The 27,728-nt window shown below is 43.0% G+C and overlaps 1 protein-coding gene across 7 annotated transcripts in view; it reads left to right on the forward strand.

The window, feature by feature from the left end:
* Positions 1 to 27,728, forward strand: part of PIGN (phosphatidylinositol glycan anchor biosynthesis class N) — a 372,057-nt gene that overhangs the window by 38,465 nt on the left and 305,864 nt on the right. For 6 of the 7 annotated variants that reach the window (XR_012847699.1, XM_075826730.1, XM_075826731.1 and 3 more), the window contains 2 exons: positions 6,453 to 6,701; positions 8,092 to 8,213. The exons of the other annotated variant lie outside the window; for it this stretch is intronic. Coding sequence is in view for 5 of the 6 variants with exons in the window: in XM_075826730.1 (XP_075682845.1) it covers positions 6,481 to 6,701; positions 8,092 to 8,213 (343 nt within the window). In the remaining variant the exon portion in view is untranslated. The remainder of the gene's footprint in view (positions 1 to 6,452; positions 6,702 to 8,091; positions 8,214 to 27,728) is intronic. 7 annotated transcript variants of the gene reach the window in all.

Below are 27,728 nucleotides of genomic sequence, written 5' to 3' on the forward strand. Positions count from 1 at the left end.
GCATGTCTGGTTTTTTAAATTTACTTGTACAGGCGGCACATTTAAAACTCCTACATCCATCTTATCTTGTGCCCATAGTTTTTCTGGGATGTCTGCCAACCAAAGGGGAGGAGTACTTGGCGCTTTTTCAGTGTCCGGCATACTTGCCATACTAAGGAGTTTGCATAGCAGGGACTCTGGAATGGCAGAAGTTAATATAGGCGTGCCAGAAGAAAAGTCCAATGCTGCTCCCAGAGCACTGAGTACATCTGTCCCCAATAAATTGTAGGGAGTGTGTGGTGACACTAACACACGGGAGACAATTGATTGTGTGTCATGTATATTCAGTCGCATTGGTTTCGTTAACTGTAACTGAAATGATGTTCCCTCCACCCCTTCACAATCTATATAGTCTGGTGATAGCAACTCTGCTGGTACATATTTGGTTTGTAATACAGTTCTGGCTGCCCCTGTGTCTACTAGAAAAGAGGTATTTTCCCCTGTGGGTAAAGTAAGGGTATGTGCACACACACTAATTACGTCCGTAAGTGACGGACGTATTTCGGCCGCAAGTAGTGGACCGAACACACTGCAGGGAGCCGGGCTCCTAGCATCATACTTATGTACGATGCTAGGAGTCCCTGCCTCACTGCAGGACAACTGTCCCGTACTGTAATCATGTTTTCAGTACGGGACAGTTGTCCTGCAGCGAGGCAGGGACTCCTAGCATCGTACATAACTATGATGCTAGGAACCCGGCTCCCTGCACTGAGTTCGGTCCGGTACTTGCGGCCGAAATACGTCCGTCAATTACGGACGTAATTAGTGTGTGTGCACATACCCTTACAGGCACCATCAATGATGGACCTGTCGGGGGGAGCACTGGGCAGAGGGAGACATCAGGGTTGCCAGTTTCCTATGCAGCAATCAAAGAATTGGGAGGCTCAACTGGACGGGAGGGACATCGGGCTGAATAATGACCCTTCTTATCACAATTCCAGCATGTAATCTGGCTAAGATCCCTTCTCTGGGTTCTCAAAGTATCTTTTTGTTCCCTGCCTCTTCCTCTATAGCCCCCCTTTTGTTGCATCGGGGCGAGACGGGTTCTTTTAGGAGCTAAATCTAACTCTGCACCTTTTGCAATGCTTACTAAATCATTAAACTGGCATGTACGCCAGTCAAGGCGGGATCTTTTAACAGCTTCTTGTACTGCCGGCTTAAGACCGGACATAAAAGTTATTTTTAGTAGGCGCAAGTCTTTTGCATCACCTTCTTCATACCCGTGATCTAACCACTGCTGCTGTAAAGTTGTGGCATAATCAGGGACTGACTGTTTAACATCTTGTGAAAATGACATAAAACTATCAGTTCGATCCTGTTGAGTAGTATCTACCCAGGGCTGCATAGCGTTCAGGTATTCTAGTCCTGATTGCTCATTGGTTTTATTTGCTGGTACGGGATTTGTAATAGCAGCTTGAATTTGATTTTTGAGTACTTCCCCTCCCTTTGTTTCTACCAGGCTCACCATATCTGACCATGTAGCACGGTAAGCTAGATGTACTGCTCGCAGCTTTCTATGGAAAGCGCTGGGTGTTTTCCGTGGGTCTGGGAGTGTGCCACATACAGCTAGTAAATCAGCCGGGCTCCAGGGGCGATACACAGTGGCTTCATGTGACTGGATTTCCCCTACTGCCCCAGGTACTGGTTGCCCGTCTACATCTACTGGTTTTGGTCCCCTGTGTGTATGGATACTTGATACTAACGGAAACAATCTAGTGGGGCGCTGCGTACCACAACTGACACAATATCCTTCAGTGAGGGGGTTCTGCTGCCCACAGTGTGGACATGTCCAGCAGCTGCCTTTCTTGCTATTTTCAGAATAAGGAGATGGTGCAGTTGCTGCTGTGGGGCTGTTTGGCAGTTGTAAAGGGGTTAACACATTAGTGAGGAGCTTTTCACTTAAAGGGTCATATAAATCATACATTATTCCATGATTTGCTTCCATACTCTTATGTTCTGTGTTACTCACTCTCTGTGCTACCTCATACCACATTTGGGCTTTTTCCACCATGTTATTGTCTTTCAACCATCCAACACAATTTGTCATAAATCTTTTCCATTCACATTCTGCTAATGTTCCATAGGACCCAACTCCCATCATTTTAAACATTCTTTTACAATCCTTCACAGCCTCAGATCCTTTTGCTCTTTCTACTATTTTGATGGCAGAGACCCACGTCTCAGGGCTATCCCACATTTTTGTCTTACTATTTCCTGACCCCATGGTCAGAGGGCGTAGGGTAGTCTCCGGAAAACTCCCCAGCTCCAAACAGACAGGCCTTAGTCTGTTGACAGATATCTCAGACAATCTATCTTACAGTTTCAGAAAGACTATCAATATCAAAAGTCGTTCCTTCAGACTATTCTAGCAGTGGGATATCCTTTTCTCTGATCCCTCACTGTTTTGAACATCAAGAACAGACAAAATGCTGCCAATCCACAAATTACAAGAGCAAATCCTTCAACACAATCTACATTCATGAACTTCCATTGATTCAAGCAGGAGTTGGTCACATTCATTTCAAACTTCTACAAACCCTTCGTCTCTTTCACTTATGCAGAACACTTGCTGCCGGGGGGTGTCTTTCGGTTCATACAGCCTGTGATGTAGCATATATATCCCAAACTCTTTCCTCTAGCACTTTGCAATGGTTTCACATGCAAATTATATTTGGTAACATATATATATATATATATATTATCCTCCCCGCTCAGCCGTTCACTCTGTGGGTTGTAGTTTAGGGGCCTGTTAAGTATGTTGGTGATGATTTCTTTAGGGGCTCTGGGTCTGAGCCAATACCAATGTTCTTCACTGTAATTAGTCTGGGTAGTTATACTACTCCGACACAGGTGGAACCTGGGGTAAGTGTCAGGGTCATTCATTGAATACAGGATATTATATTACAACGGTATTCAATCCAGCGGTCTGATGTTATACTACTACAGACTTAATTACTTAGATGTTATTTTACATCAAAGTGTATATGCCGGATTATCATGTGCTAGAAATCAGTCTGTACTGATTCCCACCTTATGCCAGCCTGGTAATGCATACAACTGGTTTATGGACCCTTACACACAATATCACTGTCTGGCAATGAAATTAGGAAAATATAAATGATTTTCTAATATAGTATTCAAAGTTTTCCTTGTTGTACTGGGTAATGGTATTGAGTGCAAATTCAATATAGACACAATTGCTCCTCCTTGCACTGAGTGGATATCGTCTTCTATGAAGTGGATATTACTTCTGGGCTGGGAGCCATACAGTTGCAACAATTTGATATGTATGTCTTCTCACAGATGTATTCAACATCACACTACACACACATTTATCACACTTGTCACATACACCCCCATGTAAATCAATTTAACCACACTACCATCCTGACAAAGGACCTGATTATTACGGGACCCCTTTGTAGAGACTTACATATACAAAGTACGTTTCCAGGGACTTAACAGAGTGGCTGAAACAAATGGTGTAACATAAAGTCTGTTACTTACCAATCGGTTTTGGTTTCAGTGACTCCCCAGGTCCTTCCAGATTGTGAATAGAAGTGTATGATGCTGACGAATCAGCATCATCCACTTCTCTTCGTTAACACCCAGCTTCTGGCAGTGCACAGACACACAGCGTGTTCTCGAGATATCACGCTGTGACGTCACTTCCTGCCCCAAGTCCTGCATCGTGTCGGAAGAGCGAAGACACATCGGCACCAGAGGCTACAATTGATTCTGCAGCAGCATCAGCGTTTGCAGGTAAGTAGCTACATCGACTTACCTGCAAACGCCGATGCTGCTGCAGAATCAACTGTAGCCTCTGGTGCTGATGTGTCCTCGCTCGTCCGACACGATGCAGGACTTGGGGCAGGAAGTGACGTCACAGCGTGATCTCTCGAGAACACGCTGTGTCTGCACTGCCAGAAGCTGGGTGTTAACGAAGAGAAGTGGATGATGCTGATTCGTCAGCATCATACAATTCTATTCACAACGCCCAGCTAGTAAAAGAAATAAAAACGCCCAGATGTACATACACAATACACGCCCACTTGTACTTTTACTTTAAACACGCCCAGTTGTACTTTAGAAAGCCTCATTTGCATAAATATAAAAATGGTCATAACTTGGCCAAAAATGCTCGTTTTTAAAAAAAAAACAAAAAAACAACGTTACTCTTATCTACATTGCAGCGCCGATCTGCTGCAATAGGAGATAGGGGTTGCAAAATCTGGTGACAGAGCCTCTTTAAGTATTACACTAAATGCCCTGTTTTAATTTTACAACCCTTTTTTTTTTTTTTTTTTTTTTATGTGCTCTATTTATATATTTCAAATGCTTATAGTTTTATGTTCTTCTCAGTATGTGGTTGAACCAGAAGAAATGCGTTCGTATTATGCTAATGTGTCACAAATGTTACATATCAGAAGAATGCTATTCCATGTGCTGCTGATGTATGAGTTTTCTTCATGTAGGGTCATACATAATTAAATGGTCTTCTAGCGGTTACCATAAGCAATTTATACAGGGGATGACCACAGTGAATGTCATTTTCTTAATCCCTGAGGATAAATTGGGCAGATTGATGTAAAAGATAGAAACCCGTTCTATAAATCAAAGAACAAGCCTGAATTATGTTGGAGGAACTGATAAACGTAAAAGGAACATGTAAAAGAATATCAACCAAATATACGCAACGTGTGAGTCTTAGAATTTATCTGCTTTCCTCTTGTAACTTCGTCGGCTTTCGGTATCATTGATTTTCATTCACCGTCAAGTATCTCTCAACATGCTTACGTTGTGCATTAGAAGATATTACTTGTCAGGTAATCTCACAAGGTTTAGCCAGTGTAGTTAGTTGTAGGTGTATGATAGAAAGAGCCACAAGGAGGCAGTACTGAGCTAAATACAAATGCATCTGTATTGCAATTATGGGTGGCTCTAGTAAAGTATAGAAGAATGTGTCTTTCAATCCAAAAATTATGCAATACATGGATATGACCAGGTGGAAAATGATCTGCTCTATAAAATGTATTTGTCTATTCTGTCAATCATAACTGCTTATCTTGGTTGCTTTAAAACATTGATCCGTTCTTGTGGTCATTACATAAATGTCAATCCTGGTTCTGTGTACACCAAACAGTTTATTTTTTTTCGGCAGATTCTTAATGTCTCTTTAAAAAACCTCAAATTACAGTATATTCCATAGGTTTTAGCCAAGCAATAGGGCCAGGACCTCCGGAAGGATATACAGAGTGGTGACTGGCAAGTGTTTCAGAAATCTGACAGCAAGATGTACTGTATGAGACTTTTCTTCCCCCATGTAAAGCACTTGTTACAGATGGAGAGTAGTGCAGGGACATGGAAAAGATAAACTGCATTGTGACTGCTTTTATGGTTATACTGTGACTGGTTACCGCTTTTATCTGGGCAGTTGTCACGAAGGGTCTGTGAACCCACTGGGCTGTACCGCCTTGGCGGTAAGGCAGCTGGCCAACAGGGAGCAGGTGAATGTCTATATAGTTCTATAGGTACCTGTGGCAGCTCAGACAGCAGCAGGGCAGGCTCGGCTGGGACTTAGGTAGCAGGCGGACGTCAGGCGTGGTGAAGCAGGTCAGACGTGGATGCAGCATGGCACGACTTTGGCACAGCTCTGTGCTAGACCAGGAAGGTATGGATTGCTAGGAACAGGAAAAGGAAACCGATATAGGGACAGGGACTTCAACAGGAAACACACTAGGAGGCCATCACAAAGACAAACTATAGGGAACACAATAACGCTCAGGCATAGAACTAGGGGGCTGGACCCCTCTTATAGTCCAGAGTACTCCACGGGTAAAGTTCGTCCATTAGGTCCGGTGCACGCGCTGCCCCTTTAAGAGCAGGCACGAGCGTGCGCGTGCACCCTATGGGATCCGGCAGAGGTGAGTGGACGCGAGCGCTGGCGTCTCCTGAGGAGGAGGCTGGGGCCAGCGCTCGCCGACTCGTGGCTACGGCTGTGAAGGGGATGTTGGAGCTGACAGCCCGCAGCCACGGACATTACAGCAGTTTTGTTGTTTGCAGCTTTCTATACCTTGTTCACATAGTGCAGATTTGGTGTGTCTTTTGCATTTATTTTTGAATGCCAAAACTGGATATGGGTCCAAAAAGAGTAGTGTAAGTATTTTCCACTCCATGGGATATCATCTTGATATTGACCACACAAAGAAATGAACCCCCACCAGTCCCAAGAAGGTTCCCAGTCCCTGGTATCTATCATTTCTGCTAGAGACAGGCAACGGCCTATTGGAGTGGATATGCCATAATCATAAAGTCATTACTCTCATTTTGTTAAGTTTTGTTTCCTTTGTATGTTTAGAGATCAGAATTTTTCCAAGCAAAATAGTACATGTAATTGTCTCTTTCATTCCTAGGCAGTGTCGACACATCGTTTTGTAGAGGATGCTACTATTTTTCATTGTTGGCTTGATAGTCCATCTTATCTTCTTCGCATCTATTTTTGACATCTACTTTACTTCTCCACTGGTCCATGGTATGACACCACAGCATACGCTGCTTCCACCTCCTGCAAAACGACTTGTTCTATTTGTAGCTGACGGATTAAGAGCCGACACCTTCTTTGCGTTAGATGAACATGGTCTTTCTAGAGCCCCATATCTAAGGTGAGGTGAAACTGTAGAACTAAGAATTATTTTTTTTTCCCATTTTGCATTCGCCCTCATGTGCCAGAATGGAGAATCACTCTGTAAGAACAGCTCCCTCTCTGGCGGACTTTGCACATCCATGCAATACATTGACGGCCATACGTGTGAATGTGGCCACTGTAGGGTAAAATGTATGACTTGCAATGGCTTCCCCCAGCAATAAGAGCTGATCGCCACAGATGGATTAGCATGACCCACAGCTTCTTTTTAAAAGGGGTTGTCTTCATGAGACAACCTCCTTTTTTTCTTTCCTTTTTTTTTTTTTTTTTTTTTTTTTTAATTTATTTTTTCCTAATTCTGTATTTTACTCCTGTAACCAGAGAGCAGTGTATTGTTAAAGCTCAGATGACTGTTACATACTTAGGCCCCATTCAAATTACGTTATTGCCCTACATTTATCATGTACGTTGGGAAAGCTCATGATGAACACGTTCATAGGGCTCGATTATTTAAGCGGAGTCCAAAAGTGTGTACATCGACATGCCTTTTTTTTTTTGAAAGATGGAATAGTGTAGAAGATTATGCTATTCCATCCTGAGGGATCCAGCAAAAAAAATAAAAAAAAATTATCTATCTCATATCTATCTCTCACACGGTATACGTTTTCTAACATGAGAGCCTAGAAGTGACCGATGCCACTGTATGGCATCCATTACAGGTATACGTTAAATTTAGAACTCGGGGAGCTCCCAACATCACTGTCCATATATGTCCTCGACTTTATCACCCTCACAGAGAACCTGGTACCTTTGCCACCCCGCCCCCACAAAGAGTCATTCCCACCTTCTGCACTTCTGTTCCCACAAAGCTCCGTATGTCCCCGCTGTCCCGTGCAGTACCTCTTCCAGCTTCTGTGCACCCTCCCCTAAGAGAGCTGCTTTCATATTTTGTCTGCTATGTCCTTGCCCCCCTGCCACCTGTTACTGTCCCCTCTCCCTGAAAAAGAACCACTGTGTTGTTCTGTAATTTCTGCCCTCTCACATATCCCCTGCTATCCTCTTTCCCCCACCCCCTACAAAGCCCAAACTACCTTGTATCCAACTCCACCACCAGAGCCCCTTCCAACTCGTCTCCCCTTAACCGCTGCACAGCCCCCCATAAGGCAGTGTGGAGTATTTCTTGTAGTAGCCCTGTTCTAGTGGTGCAGTTAATAATTGCACTACTATCAATTATAAACATGCACTTTTCACCTGTCCCCATACTATGCTGCTCTTACATTGCATAGTGGATGACAGATCCACTTTAAGTTTGGCAAACACCAATTTTATGTGACACTGATTTGTGTATGTTCTATTTTGCTATTTATTTCATATGTTTATATACCGGTCTTGTTTGTTTATTTTTTCAGAAATATAATCGAAACAAAGGGGAGTTGGGGAGTTTCTCACACTAGAGTTCCTACAGAGTCCAGACCAGGACATGTTGCATTGATTGCTGGATTTTATGAAGATGTCAGTGCCGTTGCGAAAGGTGTGTCTGAAAAAAATTTAATTAAAATTGTGTATAGCAGGTAGTTTACTATTGCTTAATAAATGCAGGTTCGAATGATCTTCTGATTCATCATAGAAATCCCCCTAGTGGACTTGAACCAGCCTTTGTTGGATCGCTTATACGATATACTGCAATACTAATGTATTGAAGTATATTTTGTTTCTTACGGTGTCCTATGAAGCCCTGCTGGAGTACAAAGATGGCAAACCTGAGGGCCTTCATTATGCCCCAAGGCTGCCATGACGACCAACGGCACTCCCTGATCACGTTGCCTGCGAGCCAGCTCCATACTTCCCCCTTAATGATTGCCACGTACATGTACGTTAAGGGGTTAATCCTAGGCTGCAACAAAGCGGATACGTTCTATGGATGTTAAAGGGAGTCTGTCACCAGAAATTGGCTTATCAAGGCAGCAGCACTGTAATATAGTGTAGCCTCACCTGAATATAATTCTGTTTTCAATTTTTAGCGGAGTTACTCCATTGCAGAGACACCCGGGTGTAGTGTGACGTAATTCGCACGTGTGCAGTAGAGCCGATTTGACCGGTGAAACTTGAGTTCTGTCCTGCACATGTGCCAATTTAGAAGCTGAGGTGCGGGCGCGCTTCAGAGAATACTGGGCCAGGTGTGGTTACGGCTTCTACAATGCCTGGCCCGGAGGTAAGGACTGACTGGGGATAGAAGGTAGAGCAGTTTGGAGCAACGGTGACTCTCTCGTTGCTCAAAAAAAGCTTATTTGCATATAAGGAATAAAGTGGTTATCACTGCAACGGAGCCACTTGTCTGAAAAATGAAAACCGCGTTCGTCAGGTGAGGATCCAGTATATTACTGTGCTGCTGCTTTGAACAAAAATGAAGATCATGTGTCTAAAGCACCACTAACTGTATTTTCAACAGCCCACAGGCAATATTTTAAAGGAATAAAAAAACATCAATAACAAGTTTTCACCCATGTTACCATCAAGATCTAATCTTAACTCAAATAATAGGTAATGAATGCCGCTGTGTTTCCAAGTGCAGCAGGACACTGGGAGACATATTGTTCTCCAGCTTATTCACAACTGTCTCTTAAAACATTGCTTTCACAGAGATGCTTTTTCAAATGTGGTGGCAATAGGCCCTGTTCACACGGTGGATTTTTTGCGGCAAAACCTGCCGCAGATTCCGTCGCAAAATTCCGCCTCCCATTCATTTCAAAGGGGGTCGGACGTTTCTTTTTCCCACTAGCTAATTTTTTTTCAGCTAGTAGGAAAAAGAAGTGTCCTGCTCTATCTTTGGGCGGATTCCACCCGAACCTCCCATTGAAGTCAATGAGCGGAGGAATCTTCCTGTTGACGACCGGAATAGTTCCGTGGCAGGACCTGCCACGCAAAATCCACCGTGTGAACTGACCCTAAATCGTCTGGTAGGAAAACATACACAATAGATGCATTTAATAATTGTAACACACACCATATGTGTCTATGCCATAGAATGAAAATTCTGCAATTGCATCTATGCTGAATGTACTTTCAGCAAGAAAAAAACACGCATAGCAGAACGTATCTTAAATATCAATGAAAATGCTACAAATGTGCAGGTGCGGTCAAACACTTCATCATGGCAACACAACATTTATGTTTCTATGGCATAGAGTTAGTGGAAAAAAAACGACAAGAGGAGATAGAGTAGACACCTCCTTAACAGGGAGTCGTTCTGGATAGTGCAGCTGGAAACTAGATTTCCAAAAGGCTTAAATTGGAGAAGTGATTTATTATATAGTTCTTGAAATTGATGTTTGATATATCACAAGTGTACAAAAACTTGGAAAGCACACCAGTTATTGTACTATAAGTCTATACAGCGATAAGTTATGAGAATGGCTCAGGATTGGTTGTTTTTTATAGTACAGGATGTCTTACTGACGTATGGGACTAAGAATAGTTGTGTTCGAAGCGCGTAAGTGTCAAGAAACCATACCTGTGATTCATCTATACCTTTTAATATTACTTCCCTCCTGCGTAAAATTCAAACACTTGTGGAAGAACATAAGCAATTTCTATTAGATGCAGTCAGGATCAAACTCTCAAATGTGTGCCATATACTTCTCTAGCTGTTGAATCAGAAGTCACTTTGTATGCGGGATCATGTGCGAAGTGGCTTTTATGAGTTTGCTGATTAAAAGTGCCAGATGGTTGTCCCGTGCCCTACGTCCCTGTTTGGTCTCTACCCAAGTTATGCAGATCTCCTCTCTCACTAAGGGCAAGCTCCATAGCATTATCCTTGTGGAATTTGGAGAATTTTATTACTTTCTTTACTCAATCTGGGAAAGAAACAACATCTTTTACCTACGGCTTTACGTTCTAAAATCTCTGCATACGTCGAGATAAATAAATTGCCATTCATATCGCATCTACAAATGGAGAAGCTGTAATCTAGTTTCACCCTTGGGGAACTCCAGATTAGGGATCTGAAAAACGGGAAAGCTTGGGTCCTGATGGCTACACTTTAAATATTACTGGTCTCCTGACTTCTATTTACCTTGATCTATGTAATTCCTTATCCCCCTGCTTTCCAGTTTCCACCACAATCTCTTCTTGCCCGTGTCACAGGCATCCCTAAATACGGGAAGGACCTCTCCCAATGTGGTATTTACCACCTGGTCAACCTTGATGTAAAACTATGATGATGTGCTAAAATGATTGGATTCTGACTCCAGCCTCTCCTGCCTTTTTATAAACCACACTGACCAGGTAGGCTTTGTGCAGGGATGAGAGGCTTGACTCCATATCATTTAAACCTTGTCCATTACTTCTTGGGCCAGGGCCAGGGTAACTCCCTTGTCCCTATTATTAGTAGATGGTAAACTTGACAAAATTCATTGGAAGTTCCTCCAGTCACTCCTGTGCAATATTGTTGCGTGGGGGGAGGCAGGCTGGCAGGGCATATTATGGATTTATGCTCCAACCTCTCGGTTCATATTTGGAAGTTGTCCCTTCCTTTCTCCATGAGAAACGGTACTAGGCAGGGGTGTTGTAACGTTCAATGGGGTTGTGGATCCACTGCGCTACTCCGCTGTAACGGAGTAGCTGCTGGCCAGACAGGTGTAAGACAGTCACGGGTAGATGGTACCTTGGTGGCATCTGGACATAGTCAAAATGCAGGTAGTGGATACAAGCTGCTGCCAGATTTCTGGAAGTGGCCACAGGATACATGGTGCGGGACACCGACAGGCTGCCGGACACCGACTGGTCGCGGAGAGAGGCTGCCGGACACAGACTGGTCGCACCTGTTCGCACAATCCATCTGGCGTCTGCGACTGCTAGCAGGAGGGGAACGTCAGCGGCCGTCTGCGCTACAGGTGTCCTGTGTCACCTTTACTTTGCGTATTCCCCATGGAAACCCTTGCTATCGCCTTAAGACATAATCGTGACATACAGGGAGATGAAGTGAGCCGCTAGATGAGTTAATTGGCCCCTTAGGTGGATGATATCATTTTTATATTTACTCCGCAGCCATTAGTATCCCTATTCTCCTCAGAATTTGAAATAGGAGGGTCTTATTAACTTTAAAGTTAAAACCCACAAATCGGAGCTCTTTAATGTCTCCCTACCTCAACCGCTCCCTCCATGCCACCTTCCCTTTTTCAATGGCAAACCTCATATTAAATATTTGGAGGTTCTGATACCTTCAGACATTTCTCAGCTCTTCCATTATAACGTTAGTCCTATTGAGTGGGATTTATCTAGATAGTCTAAAGTCACTTTTATCTTGGTTAGGGAAAATAAACGCCCTTAAAATAAACATATTACTGTGTTTGCTATACTACTTTTAAGCACTACTCGTTATGTTATCCAGGTAGTCCTTTCGTAAGCGCACTTCACTCTCACTTGGCTTCGTCTTGAGGTGTAAACTGCCAACAATGCCCCTATCAGTACTCTCTAGTTGAAAACAGGATGGGGTAGTGGGCTTGCCGGATTATCACCTGTATCACAGCCGCATTAGCTACCTCTATTATTGATTTATTCCTCCTGTGCATAGCTATAGGTTTTGCAATTGCGACCGGGACCCGAAGCGGCTGATTGACAGGGTCCATTACTAAGGCGGTGCTTAATGTTAGCCGGTGCAGAGGATAACACTAACCCCCATTATTATCCTGCTACCCACAGCCACCAGGGGTGCCGGGAAGAGCCGGGTACGATCCAGTACTTGACCATCTGTAGTGATGGTCGTGTACCGGGGCGGTCGCAGGCTGGTATTATCAGGCTGGGAAAGGCCAAAAACAGCGCCCCCCCCCCCCCCGGTAATGCTAGCCTGCTGCGTTATTGTACCTGGCTGGTTATGAAAAACCCACGTCATTTAAAAAAATAATAATTGGTAAGAACGATTTGGGGTTCGTCCAATTTTCATAACCAGCCAGATACAACACAGCAGCAGCCTATCATTACCAGGGTGGGTAGGGGCCACTGTTTTTGGCCTTCCCCAGCTTAATACTACCAGCCTGCGGCCGCCCCTGTGCCCGACCATCGCTACAGATGTTCGGGTACTGGTTCGTACCCGGCTATTCCCAGTACCCTTGGTGGCGGTGGGTACTGGGGTAATAATGGGGGTTAGTCTCTGCATCGGCATAACATTAAGCCCCTGCCTGCGGTAATAATAAAGTTTTAAAAAAAATACAAGGACATAGAAAAAATATTTTATTGAAATAATAAAACCCACACAACCCTCATTAACCCCTTAATGACCAGCCTATTTTGGACCTTAATGACCAAGCTATTTTTACGTTTTTCAATCGTCGCATTCCAAGAGCTATAACCTTTTTATTTTTGCGTCGACATAGCTGTATAAGGTCTTGTTTTTGCAATATGGCGCCCATGAGCCTTTAGCTATGCCCCTAGTGCAGGGGTTAAGAGGTGGGCATCCTTAGAGGCAAAGGAGGTCTTTATTGCCCCAACGCCAAATCCACGTACTTTGTCATGAATGCATTATTGGCGTATAGTGGTAGTTTTTCTTTTAAAAGCTACATCTAACATCTAGACCTAGCCCAGTGATGCTGGTTTTTGGGAAACCTTTGTTTCCTAAGGGAGTACACAGGTTGTCCATCTGTTCTCAACCGAAATCTCAAGGCACACCATGTGCCATTGTTTTGAATGCATCTCGATTGTTGCCATACTCTGTGCTGGCTTAATTTGAGCCCACTGGGGGGGGGGGGGGGGGGGGTTGTTCCAGCAGCTAGATAGTTTTGCAGTGGCGTAACTATAGGGGTCGCAAGCGCGGCACCCTGCCCCACATAAATGAAAAGTTACTATAGTAACTGGGGCCTATGTAATAAACTACACGGGCCCCCATTACTGAAGTAACTGACGATACTTACATTCCTCCTTCCGGAGCGCAGCGGTGGTCCTGACATCACAGCGCATGATGTCGCAACGCTATGCGTTGCGCGTAACATCCCGACCCTGGATGGGAGTCAGGACCACCGCTGGGGGGAACCCCACGTCGTGTTTAAAAAAATAAATAAAACATTTATAATAATTGGAAAGAATGATGTGGGGGTTCCTCCATTTTTATAACCAGCCAGATACAACATAGCAGCAGCAGGCTAGCATTTCCAGGGTGAGAAGGGCCACTGTTTTGGGCTTTCCCAGCCTAATAATAGTAGCCTGCGGCCGTGCCAGTGCCCAACCGTCACTACACATGGTCGTGTACTGGATCGTACCCAGCTCTTCCCGGTACCCCTGGTGGCGGTAGGTACCGGGGTAATAATGGGGGTTAGCGATAGCCTCTTCATGTCAAACATTAAGCCTCGCCATAGTTATGGACGTTGTCAATCAGCCAGCGGCCATTACTAAGGAGGTAGTAATAAAGTTAAGAAAGATACAAAGACAAAAAAAAAGTATTTTATTGAAATAAAAATCCCACACAACCCTTGTTATCCATTTGATTGAGAATAAAAAAACAAAAACGCTGTTATCGACGTAGTTCTCGAATCCGACATAGTCCTACAACCATACTTGTAAAAAAACAAACCACATAAAAAAAAACTACCTTCCTGACTCCAGCGCTGAAGCCGCAATGTCAACGAGCTGGTCCCTATCATGTGTGATACTGTCTGCTGAGCCACTGTATCTAATCCTATCCATAGCTATAGGGCTGATATGCTAACTCCTATATACATACACGCGCGCGCGCACACACATTTTTTTTGGGGGGGGGGGTATATGTATTGGGGCTATTTCCCCTGATGTTTCAAGAGCTTAGCGACGCCCCTGGCTGCTAGTTCTATGTTGCTGGGTCACTTAAGAAGCCCAGCGATGCAGCTGAAAGCTGCGGGTCGTCGGCCATGAGAAATGGGGGGCCCATGTTGATTCTTTGTATTGGGGCCCGTGAGCCCTTGGAAAGCGATAGAAACTATCAAGGGCGTAGCTAACACCTAATACATTTATTCATAGAATACTTTTTTTTTTTTTTCTTTTTTAACAACATTGCACCCAAAAGAATATGCTTTCACATACACTCTCGTTGATCGATGGATGAGACAGCTAAGACTTAGATTCCCCCCTTTCCTGGGGAAAGAGTGTGATATAGGATGCACATTGACCACTGCTGAATGGGTTTACGTCTTCCTACTCACAGTTAAGTCGCCTGTCTCGAAATGCACACAAGAAAAGACTTCTACGTTGTCTTGTATATAGTGTAAAATGCCTGATTTCATCCATAAAATATACTGTTCCACTCCTGATACTTGTTGGCGCTGCAGCAACGCCCCAGGCACGTATTACCGTATTTGGTGGGAATGCCCTGACAGTAAAATTTTCTGGATGAGTGTGTTTTCCCTATATAGCACATTTTCCCCAGCTACATTCCCTTATCTTCCAGATATTGCCTTGCTGTCCCTGATTCCTGGTCGCTTACCGTTGGCTAACAAGGGGTTGTTAATACATTTTCTAGCAGCATACAGGCAAACAATAGCGGGACACTGGAAGCAATCGGGACCTCCTCCTATAAGCGATTTAATCATAACATAAGGCCGAGTTCCCACGTAGCGTATTAGCTGCAGAATTTCCGCAACTGAATTCTGTGCGGAAATTCCGCAGCTTTTACAGTTGCAGCAAAGTAATTGATATTCCTTTTAATTTAATTCTGCAGCATGTCTATTTATACTGCGTTTGTAATTACTTTCCGGGGCGGGTTTGAATTCAACGAGGATGCAAAACCCAAAACAGAACGCCCAGTGTTGCGACTTTTGCAGCGTATACACAGCGATTACACCGCAAAAATCGCAACTACAGAGAATAGAAAAAAATACCCAGAACGCCCTCCTCCTTCGTGCTATCTGGCCTCCTGGGATGACATTGCATCCCATGTGACTGCTGCAGCCAATCACAGGCTGCAGTGGTCACATGGGCTGTAGCGTCATCCAGGGAGGCCGAACAGGACTGTGATGGAGGGATGTGTCGCCATATCCATGACCTACGTATGTATGAGCTGTTTTTACAATGTGGTGCGGTTTTCGGACGGAATGTACTGGGGGTTCCAGGTTAGATACGCTGCATTGTTTTTATGGAGCGTATCCGTCCCGTAATGAACCCGGCCTAAGGATTGAGAAGTTAACAGCTTCTGAGGTGGACAAGGTCTCTACCTCCATGACAGTGTGGCGGTCTTGGACCCTGATGTGTTCAGCACATGGCAGACCTCTAATTCCACATAGACAACTTGCCCACTGGAGTCTGAGCTTTTACCTTTCTTTAAAGTTATCCATCTTCCCTCTTTCCTTCTGTTCTTCTCTTCTATGTCTGTTTGGCGTCGGTTGTTTTTGTTGTTGGGCACAGCAGATCAGATTAATGTGTTCCTTTTTATAGAGCCGGCGCTTATAATATGGAAGATTGGGCTGACACTCCTCTACTACGGACTTTTTTTTTGCCAGATTCCTAACTTACAATTCCGTGACTATTGCATATGTTCTGCTGTTTTCAGTTTAAACTTGTCAATATTTCTTAACTCACAATTTTTTTTTTTTTGTGTGCCATCGGCTGTGTGGCGTTTTATAATATTTAAATATTTCCAAATGTTAGTCTTTTTTAAATCTCTTTCACTGTTGATGCTTTTTAGTTCTATGGAGAGTGTCATTTGAGCTGGAAACAAAGTTCTTGTCCCAGTCACATCTTGGAAATCATATATTAAAAGGGTCTTTGCGCTTAAATTGCACTGGAAGCATAAAAGGTGAATACTGGTTGCTATGGGCAACAAGGACACTAATGTTATTTAGACCCTTTTTTTGGGTGGGAGGGTGAGGCCTTATGGCTGCCTTTTAGATCACAGGATGTACAGTAGTATTAAAAAAAAAAATAGCAGTGAGTTTAAAAAAGGAAATAAAACGCAGAATCATTACGATAACTTTTATTTACCTAAATGAAAATGCACTGGAAATACTACACATTCAATTCCAAATCAAAACCATAACTGTAAAGGATCTGCCAGGCACAGCTTCTGTGTCAACGCCCATAGGTAATCAGTCTGCACGTGCTTCTAGATCTGTGAGACTGACTCCATCTTCCACCACTCAGGATGGCAGGCTTAGGAGTGGGAGAGCCTATTACAGCCTGGCCAGACAGAGCTAGCTCCCGCCCTCTGTCTATGTATACCTGACTTTCCTGTTCCTCCTTGTTTGTGATTCTTCTCGTTTTGTTTCCTAGCCCTGCTGCAGCTTCTGTACTATTTGACCCTGCTTCATATGACCCTGGCTTACTGACTACTCTCCTGCTCTGCGTTTGGTACCTCGTACACTCCTGGTTTGACTCGGCTTGTTCACTACTCTCCTGCTCTGCGTTTGGTACCTCGTACACTCCTGGTTTGACTCGGCTCGTTCACCACTGTTGTTGTTCACGGTGTTGCCGTGGGCAACTGCCCCATTTCCCTTTTGCTTCTGTGTACCCTTGTCTGTTAGTCTGTCGTGCACTTATTGAGCGTAGGGACCGTCGCCCAGTTGTACCCCGTCGCCTAGGGCGGGTCGTTGCAAGTAGGCAGGGACTGAGTGGCGGGTAGATTAGGGCTCACTTGTCTGTTTCCCTACCCCCATCATTACAATAACAACATTTATCCAGTTTGTGTTAATCCTTTACAAAAAGTAAAGAAAAAGGAATATTAGGCTGTTCAAAAGAATGGCAGTGACAGCATTTTTCTTTAAAAAGTCAAATGTAATGTATAAACTGGAAAAAAAAGTTTCAGATTTCACTTTACTGAACTAATATTTAGCGGTATAACCATTGTTTCTGAGAACTGCTTGACATCTGTGTTGCATGGAGTCGACCAACTTCTGTCACCTCTGAACAGGTATTCCAGTCCAGGAAGATTGGACGACATTCCACAGTTCTTCTGCAGTTTTGGGTTTTGCCTCATAAACAGCAATTTTTATATCACCCCTCAAGTTCTCTATGGGATTGAGGTCAGGAGATTGGGCTGGCCATTCCATTACCTCAATCCTGTTTGTCTGTAACCAAGATGTTGTTCACTTACTGGTGTGTTTTGGGTCATTGTCGTGTTGAAACACCCATTTCAAGGGCATTTTTTCTTCAGCATAGGGCAACATGATTTCCTCAAGTATTTTTATATATTCAATCTGATCCCTGATCCCTTGTATGCGATAAATAGGCCCAACACCATGGTATGAGAAACATCCCCAAATCATGATTTTTGCAGCACCATGCTTTACTGTCTGCACAGTGTACTGTGGCTTGAATTCAGTGCTCGAGGGTCGTTTGACATACTGTCTGCAGCCACTAGACTCAAAAAGAACAATTTGCCTTTCATCAGTCCACAAATGATGCGCCGTTTCCCTTTGGGCCAGTCAATGTGTTCCTTGGCAGATTTTAAACTATTCAGGACATGTGTTTTTGTTTTTTTTACTTTGCGGGGAGTTCTTGCAGGTATCTTTTGCTTCACTTAATAGTCTTCTGATTGTAGCAGTACTCACTGTTAACTTCAGGTCTTCTTTCATCTTTCTGGAGGTGATCATTGTCTGAGCCTTTGCCATTATGGCTATTGATCTCCAACCAACTTTTTAACCAAAGTACACTACCGTTCAAAAGTTTAGGGTCACTTAGAAATTTCCTTATTTTTGAAAGAAAAGCATTTTTTTTCAGTGAAGATAACATTAAATTAATCAGAAATACACTCTATACATTGTTAATGTGCTAAATGATTATTCTAGCTTCAAACGTCTGGTTTTTAATGCAATATCTATATAGGTGTATAGAGGCCCATTTCCAGCAACCATCACTCCAGTGTTCTAATGGTACATTGTGTTTGCTAACTGTGTTAGGCCAATGGATGATTAGAAAACACTTGAAAACCCTTGTGCAATTATGTTAGCACCGCTGTAAACAGTTTTGCTGTTTAGAGGAGCTATAAAACAGACCTTCCTTTGAGCTAGTTGAGAATCTGGAGCATTACATTTGTGGGTTCAATTAAACTCTCAAAATGGCTAGAAAAAGAGAGCTTTCATGTGAAACTCGACAGTCTATTCTTGTTCTTAGAAATGAAGGCTATTCCATGCCAGAAATTGCCAAGAAACTGAAGATTTCCTACAATGGTGTGTACTACTCCCTTCAGAGGACAGCACACACAGGCTCTAACCAGAGTAGAAAGAGAAGTGGGAGGCCCCGCTGCACAAGTGAGCAACAAGACAAGTACATTAGAGTCTCTAGTTTGAGAAATAGACGCCTCACAGGTCCTCAACTGGCAGCTTCATTAAATAGTACCCGCAAAACGCCAGTGTCAACGTCTACAGTGAAGAGGCAACTCCGGGATGCTGGCCTTCAGGGCAGAGTGGCAAAGAAAAAGCCATATCTGAGACTGGCTAATAAAAGGAAAATATTAATATGGGCAAAAGCACACAGACATTGGACAGAGGAAGATTGGAAAAAGGTGTTATGGACAGACGAATCGAAGTTTGAGGTGTTTGGATCACACAGAAGAACATTTGTGAGACGCAGTACAACTGAAAAGATGGTGGAAGAGCGCCTGACGCCATCTGTCAAGCATGGTGGAGGTAATGTGATGGTCTGGGGTTGCTTTGGTGCTGGTAAAGTGGGAGATTTGTAAAAGGTAAAAGGGATTTTGAATAAGGAAGGCTAGCACTCCATTTTGCAGCGCTTGATTTCATCCTACAACAGGACAATGACCCAAAGCACACCTCCAAATTATGCAAGAACTATTTAGGGAAGAAGCAGGCAGCTGGTATTCTATCTGTAATGGAGTGGCCAGCGCAGTCACCAGATCTCAACCCCATAGAGCTGTTGTGGGAGCAGCTTGACCGTATGGTACGCAAGAAGTGCCCATCAAGCCAATCCAACTTGTTTGAGGGCCTTCTGGAAGCATGGGGTGAAATGTCTCCCGATTACCTCAGCAAATTAACAGCTAGAATGCCAAAGTTCTGCAATGCTGTAATTGCTGCAAATGGAGCATTCGTTGACGAAAGCAAAGTTTGAAGGAGAAAATTATTATTTCAAATAAAAATCATTATTTCTAACCTTGTCAATGTCTTGACTATATTTTCTAGTCATTTTGCAACTCATTTGATAAATATAAGTGTGAGTTTTCATGGAAAACACAAAATTGTCTGGGTGACCCCAGACTTTTGAACGGTAGTGTACGTTTTTCATCAGAACAATGTCTGGAACGACCCATTTCCCCCAGTATTTCAGAAGGAAATGCACTATGGCAAATGTTGCAGATGTTGGTTATACTCCTACCTTAACCCCTTAAGGACGCAGTTTTAAATCTGACATATTTCACTTTATGTGGTAATAACTGCAGAATACTTAAAGGAACAGTGTCATCACAATTTTTATTTTAATATGTTAGAGATGTTAGTGCTTTATTAAAAACGTTTATATTTATTTGTGTGTTTGTGTTTTACTTTTTCTTATTTTTACACTTTTTCTTCCCTATGGGGGCTGCCATTTTTTTTTCAATTTCTGTATGTGTCGATTAACGACACATACAGACATGGAATACGGCAGCCAGAGTCCCATAGGGACTGCGAACGGGGCCCGTTCCATCCACTAACATGTACGCCGTCTGTGTGGGAACAGCGCATGCGCCGCTCCCACACAGTCCAATTTGAAATGCGCGCCGTCCGGCACCATTTTCCTGTGGACCGGAAGTCGCGGCCGGACAGTAAGATTACTACTTCCGGTCGCGGCATTCCGGACTTGTGCACTTGGACCAGCGGCAGCAGACAGAGCGGATGGGCCGGAGGGAGCCGCGGCGGCAGGAGCAGGTAAGAGATTTCTATGTATGTTCGTGTTTGTGTACGTTTACTACTGTATGTAAACCTACTACACTGTGTGTTAGCTCAAAAAATGGCGACACACAGTGTAGGAGGTTAGACCGTTCAAACCCCTCGTTTATCCCGGCACTAGCCAGGATAAAGGAGGGGGGGGATGCTGAGAGCTCACTAGAGCGATGGCTTTTTACCCAATTTTGCAATGCTGCAATTTTGGGAATAACTCCATCTAGTGACCAGCAATGGGAAATATTATAAATTAGAATTAATTTATAATATTTCCTGACTCGTGAAAAAAATAAACAAAATTTGAACAATGTTTAATCACCTACACCACTAAATGTTTAATTAAAAAAAACAAAACATGTTTTTCTGGCAACACATTCCCTTTAAGCCTATCCAAGCGATTCTGAGATAGTTTTCACGTGAGACATTGGGCTTTATGTTAGGGGTAAATTTTGGTCGATATATTCAGTGTTTATTTGTGAAAAATGGCAAAATTTAGAGAAAATTTGGAAAAAATAGAATTTTTCTGAATTTTAAATGCATCTGCTTGTAAAACAAATGATTATACCACCCAAAATAGTTACTAGTTCACATTTCCCATATGTCTACTTTTAGATTGGCATAGTTTTTTGAACATTCTTTTATTTTTCTTGGACGTTACAAGGCTTAGAACATAAACAGCAATTTCTCATATTTTTAAGAAAATGTCAAAAGCCTTTTTTTTAGGTACCTGTTCAGTTCTGAAGTGGCTTTGAGAGGCCTATGTATTAGAAACCCCCATGAAATACTCCATTTTAAAAATTTTCCCCTTACCCCTCGAAGTATTCAAAACAGCATTTAGAATGTTTTATTTTTTTTTAACCCTTCAGGCATTTCATAGGAATTAAAGCAAAGTGGAGGTAAAATTTGCAAAATTAATTTCTTTCTGAATTTAAATTTTATTAAATATTTTTCTGTAACACAGAAGGTTTTACCAGAGAAATACTACTAAATATGTATTGTCCAGATTCTGCAGTTTTTAGAAATGTCCCACATGTGGCTCTAATGTGCTCGTGGACTAAAACACAAGCCCCAGAAGCAAAGAACCACCTAGTGAATTTTGAGGCCTCTTTTTTTTTTTTTTTCTATTAGAATATATTTTAGGCAGAATGCCAGGTTTGAGGAGGTGTTGAGGTGCCAAAACAGTAGGAATCGCCCAATAGTGACCCGATTTTGGAAACTGCACCCCTCAAAGAATTCATTTATGGTTGTTACCATTTTGACAATTTTTGACAGCGCGTATTTGAATTGGGCTGTGAAATTAAAAAAATAAATTTTTTTCCAATAAGATGTCATTTTCGATCAAAACTTCTTATTTTCACAGGGAACAAAACGCCCCATTTTTTTTTGCCCAATTTGTCCTGAGTGCAGCAATACCCCATTTGTGGTGATAAACTGCCGTTTAGGCCCATGGGAGGGCTCAGAAGGAAAGGAGCGCTATGTGTTCTTTGGAATCCAGGTTTTGCTGGATTTGTTTTCGGGTCCCATGTTGCATTTGCAGAGCCCCAGAGGTATCAAAGCAATGGAAACCCACCAGAAGTGACCACGTTTTGGAAGCTACACCCCTTAAGGCATTCATCTAGAGGTGTATTGAGCATTTTGACCCCACAGGTATAGTGTAAAAGGTATTGCGCAGCAGATGGTGCAGCCTGAGATTTGCAATTTTCTGTGTATATATATGTGTGTGTGTGTGTGTGTATGTGTGTGTATGTGTGTGTATATATATATATATATATATATATATATATATATTTCATTCATACCATTTCAGTGTCCAATATATTGTTCCCAGCATGCGCCACCGAAGATATACACCCCATAAATTGTAATTTGGGTTCTCCTGGGTACGGCAATACCCTATATGTGGCTGTTATCAGCTGCCTGGGCACACGGCAGGGCTTAGCACCAGAAAAGCTCCAGTAGGCCAAATGGTGGTTCTTCCCTTCTAAGTCATGAATGCAGAAGCCCCTGAGGTACCAGTACAGTTAAAAACCCCAAGAAGTGACCCCATTTTAAAATCTACACCCCTTAAGGCATTCATCTAGAGGTGTATTGAGCATTTTGATGCCACAAGTATTGTGTAAAAGGTATTGCGCAGAAGATGGTGCAGCGTGAGATTTGCAGTTTTCGGTGTGTGTGTGTGTGTGTGTATGTATGTGTGTGTGTGTATGTATGTATGTGTATATATATATATATATATATATATATATATATGTGTATGTATGTATAATATGCCATTTTAGTGTCCAATATATTGTGCCCATCATGCGCCACCGGAGATATACGTCCCATAAATTGTAATGTGGGTTCTCCTGGGTACGGCAATACCCTACATGTGGCTGTTATCAGCTGCCTGGGCACATGGCAGGGCTCAGGAGGGAAAGATGAGGGGAATAAGCTGTGCGGAGTGCATCAGGGTAAATAAAACTGGGGTAAATTAAAAATCAAGGGATGTATGATAAATTTTAAAACACTCTTTCATACAGAGCCCTGGCTTTTTGGGACACATGTCACATTGGTATATTGTGTCCCTCCTAATCCCCCTCTTTGAGCAGACTTTGCACCTCTTTTGATTCTTTCCCTTCTTGCCAGTTTGGGGAACTTCTCCTGGAAAGTGTTGCCCTGGTACGATGCGTGTGGCCTCTCTTCCAGAAGTACTGGGTGCCCTCCCTTCCTGGTCACGAAAGATTAGGTTTTTGATAACCACCTCTTAATTCCAGGAAAGTTCCCCTCCGGCCTGCACATCGATGTAGCACATACGCATTGTACAATGCCATCTGTATGATGTGCACGGCCTGCTTCTTATACCACACCCTCATTTTCCGCATGGTGCTGTTGGGTTTCAGGACTTGATCTGACAAGTCCACCCCTCCACCTGGGGGCTGAATACTGGTGTCCTTCCCTTCATATATCCTAAATTTGTAAGTATACCCTCATGCACTCTCGCACAGCTTATACATCTTCACGCCATACCTTGCCCTCTTACTCGGCAGGTACTGGTGGAATTGAAGCCTCCCTTTTAAAATGTACCAAGGACTCATCAATAGAAATATATACTTCTCGGGGGTGTATGCTTGGGCAAACCGGGCACTGAAATGGTCTAATAGGGGTCTCCGTTTATACAAACGGTCAAAACTGGTGTTATCTCGGGGTGGGCACTGCTCATTATCAGCATAATGTAAGAAGCAAAGTATTGCCTCATAACGCATCCTGGACATGGCAATGCGGTACATCGGGTGTGGCATAAGATGTCTGTGCTCCAGTATGTTCTAATGGATGGCTTTTCAGAAGCCCCATGTCCAATTGAAGTCCCTCGAACTTGCCCAACTCTGCTGCGTCTACAGGGGTCCACCTGTGGGATTGTGCATAAAATGATGTGGGGTTCTTAGTAACCTATTGTTGGGCATATAAATTTGTCTGGGAGACCATTAGCTCTATAAAGTCATCAGTGAAAAAGAACTTGGAAAAGTCTATCTCACTGAGCTCTGCCATGTTAAATTTTGATCCCCGGACTGCCCGTGTACTCGGGGATTCGGGGCTCATAATTGTCTGGTGTGGGGGTCCATATGGGGTCACTTCGCTCGGGGGCTTTAACTGCGACGGGGTCACTTCTCTCGGGGGTTTCAAATGTGGTGGTGGTCCTGGGACGTCTCCTGGGTGGTCCCTCCTCTTCATAACTAGATGAGGAGGTTGACAAATAAAAAAAAAAAAGTCTCCCCATGCGACGAGTGTGTCGGAGGCAAGAAATGCATAGGCCTCTTCTTCAGAAAATTACCTTTGGGACATCTTTTATTATTTGTGTGAAACATGTCAATTGTGTGCTTAGACACGTGTATTATGTATACAGCAAAAAAAAAAAAAAATCCCTAACTAAAAGCAATGGGATGCTACCCAAAACGTTGTTTTTTTTTATTTTTTTTATTTTTTTATTTTTTTAGAGAACAAGTGGACTTCCCTGACACTAAAGCTAACTAGGGCGAGGGTTCCTAACACTAAACCTAACTAGATTTTTTTTAACTTCCCTAACGCTAAGCCTAACTACTGCGACGATTCCCTCACACTAAAGCTAACTAGATTATTCCGAGCTTCCCTGACACTAAAGCTAACTACAGTGATAGATCCCTAACGCTAAAACTAATTACTGTGACCCTAAACCCCACTACGCTTTTTGACGGTTCCCAGACACTAACTAACCCGAATACTAAGCTAGCTAGATGATAACTTTGTAAACTAACTTTTTTTTTTTTTACATTTTAATACATTTTTAGATCTTTTTATTTTTTTGCTTTTTGTATTTCTTTGTATTAGAAAATAATAAAAATTAAAAAAAAATAATCCACAGGGACCAAGAAAATGTGGCCCTGAAAACTAAGAAGTGGTCAGTGATCAGAGATCACTGACCAAAAACTGGGGTGACAAGGGGAACACAATGAGGATGAGGAGGACAGGTGTGGGAAGTGGATGGAGCAAGTGGGAAGTACAAAAAAGTAACTTTTAGTAAGTTGTTTTTTTTCAAGATTTCTCTGCACAATTCTCCAACACAACCGCTCTGAACAACTCTCCAACGCCAACAGAGAAGTTCAGGACCAGTGCGGCAGGCTGTGGAGTCTGGGGCAGGAAATAATGTATGCGATCGCTGCTATTGGTTAGTAGTCACTGACTAACCAATAGCAGCGATCGTCGGGGCAGGAACACTGCAATTGTTCCCGGAGTATTGAGCTATGATATCCTGCTGTCGGAAACAGTAGGTATCACAGCTCAAACACGCGCCAGGATTAAATGCCGCAGTGTTTTCTCAGGTCAGTAATATTGCTGAGCGCGAACTATGTGCTCAGTGCAACGTAATAGTACTGAGCTGAGTGAGAAGGGGTTAAATAAGGGCCAAAATTGACGCCTGTTATACTACAGAATAAATGACTTCACCAATTTAACTCCTCACTTCTATTATTTTGGACAAGCCCCTTTCAAATAATGATTCAATTACTCAGGCCCAACAATTAGGACCTGCATGCAGCTAATTATTTTTTTTTTTCTACTATACTTACCAGTAAATTATTTGCTATGTAGAAATATCACTTCAGCCAAAAACATTGATTTATCAGGTTAATGATGTTGGACTGCTATTTTTTTTAAACACTACTACTATACTTCTTCCCCTTGTATTACTTGCCCTTTTATTTATTTTTTCACGTAAACAAGCCTGTGAAGCATGGGCATATAGTATATAGAATCACTTGTGACTGCGTCCGTACATGTATCTACTGTATATGTAATAAAAAAAGGATAGCCCCAGACAGGTAGAATAGACAACTGGTTGCCTAACATGTGTACCTGCAGGATGTACTCAAGAAGAGCTCCCAGAAGGGAATAATGCAAACTTACTTAAAGAGGCTCTGTCACCAGATTTTGCAACCCCTATCTGCTATTGCAGCAGATAGGCGCTGCAATGTAGATTACAGTAACGTTTTTATTTTTAAAAAACGAGCATTTTTGGCCAAGTTATGACCATTTTTGTAATTATGCAAATGAGGCTTGCAAAAGTCCAAGTGGGTGTGTTTAAAAGTAAAAGTCCAAGTGGGCGTGTATTATGTGCGTACATCGGGGCGTTTTTAATACTTTTACTAGCTGGGCGTTCTGATGAGAAGTATCATCCACTTCTCTTCAGAACTCCCAGCTTCTGCCAGATCACGCTGTGACGTCACTCACAGGTCCTGCATCGTGTCAGACGAGCGAGGACACCGGCACCAGAGGCTACAGTTGATTCTGCAGCAGCATCAGCGTTTGCAGGTAAGTAGCTACATCGACTTACGTGCTAACGCCGATGCTGCTGCAGAATCAACTGAAGCCTCTGGTGCCGATGTGTCCGACACGATGCAGGACCTGTGAGTGACGTCACAGCGTGATCTGGCAGAAGCTGGGCGTTCTGAAGACAAGTGGATGATACTTCTCGTCAGAGCGCCCAGCTAGTAAAAGTATTAAAAACGCCCCGATGTACGCACATAATACACGCCCACTTGGACTTTTGCAAGCCTCATTTGCATAACTACAAAAATGGTCATAACTTGGCCAAATATGCTCGTTTTTTAAAATAAAAACGTTACTGTAATCTACATTGCAGCGCCTATCTGCTGCAATAGCAGATAGGGGTTGCAAAATCTGGTGACCGAGCCTCTTTAAAGGGTTGTCCACGCACGGACAACTAATGACTTATCCACAGCATAGGACATCCGTATATGATCGGTAGGGGTCCAACACCCGGACCCTGCACCGATCATCTGCTCCGGCTGCCTTGAGCGCTGGATATTATGAAGGGTATGCAGTAGTCGGAGCTAGAAGCAGATGGCTCCGACTACTGCATAGCGGAATTGCAGCTCTGTTCCTATTCACTTGAATAGGAGCAGAGCTGCAGTACTGCAGCTTGGCCGCTATCCCGTGACTGGAGCCGTCTGCTTGCGAAATGGACATCCAGTGCCCGGAGGCAGCCGGAGCAGCTGATTGGTGCGGGGTCTGGGTGTTGTACCCCCACCGATCAGATACTTATGACCTATCCTGTGGATAGGATATCAGTTGTCCATGAGTGTACAACCCCTTTTAAAGACTATGTGTGATGCACATCAAAAATGCATTTTTCCACTTTACTATGAGAATATATTTCTTTGTTTTTGGATGTATGATCGGATTGAACTACATACAAACTTTCCATTTTACGCCAGAATCACACACGTGGTTTTGATTTACTTGTTCGTGCAGTTTTTGGCTCCGTTTTTTTTAAGCAAAACACATGAATGCACACAAAAGAAAGGAGATATATCAGTCTATATTCTTTATACCCTTCCTTCCTTTTGGATCAACTTCTAGCTTTCACTAAAAACTCCATGTGTGATCCTGGTCTTAAGAAAGCCATGGTGTGTACTGCAGTACTAGGAAAACCAGCAAATGTTTATCATACTAATTATACCGTAATACTTTTTTTTTCATTTTCTGCTGTATTTCCGTTACACTACGTGCTGAATAAGGTGAAGAGTATTTACCTTTTCATTTATAGTAGTAATAAAGTATGTACACTTTTTCATACACAAGCACACAGAAGTTATGTAGAAGACAAGTGAATAGTCCTAGCCAGTGATTTTCTTTACAAAGTCCAGTGTCTTTTTGTCCGAAATAACCGGCTTGTTATTAGG

Source organism: Rhinoderma darwinii, chromosome 5 (assembly GCF_050947455.1).
Source record: "Rhinoderma darwinii isolate aRhiDar2 chromosome 5, aRhiDar2.hap1, whole genome shotgun sequence".
In the NCBI taxonomy this organism is placed as follows: Eukaryota; Metazoa; Chordata; class Amphibia; order Anura; family Rhinodermatidae; genus Rhinoderma; species Rhinoderma darwinii.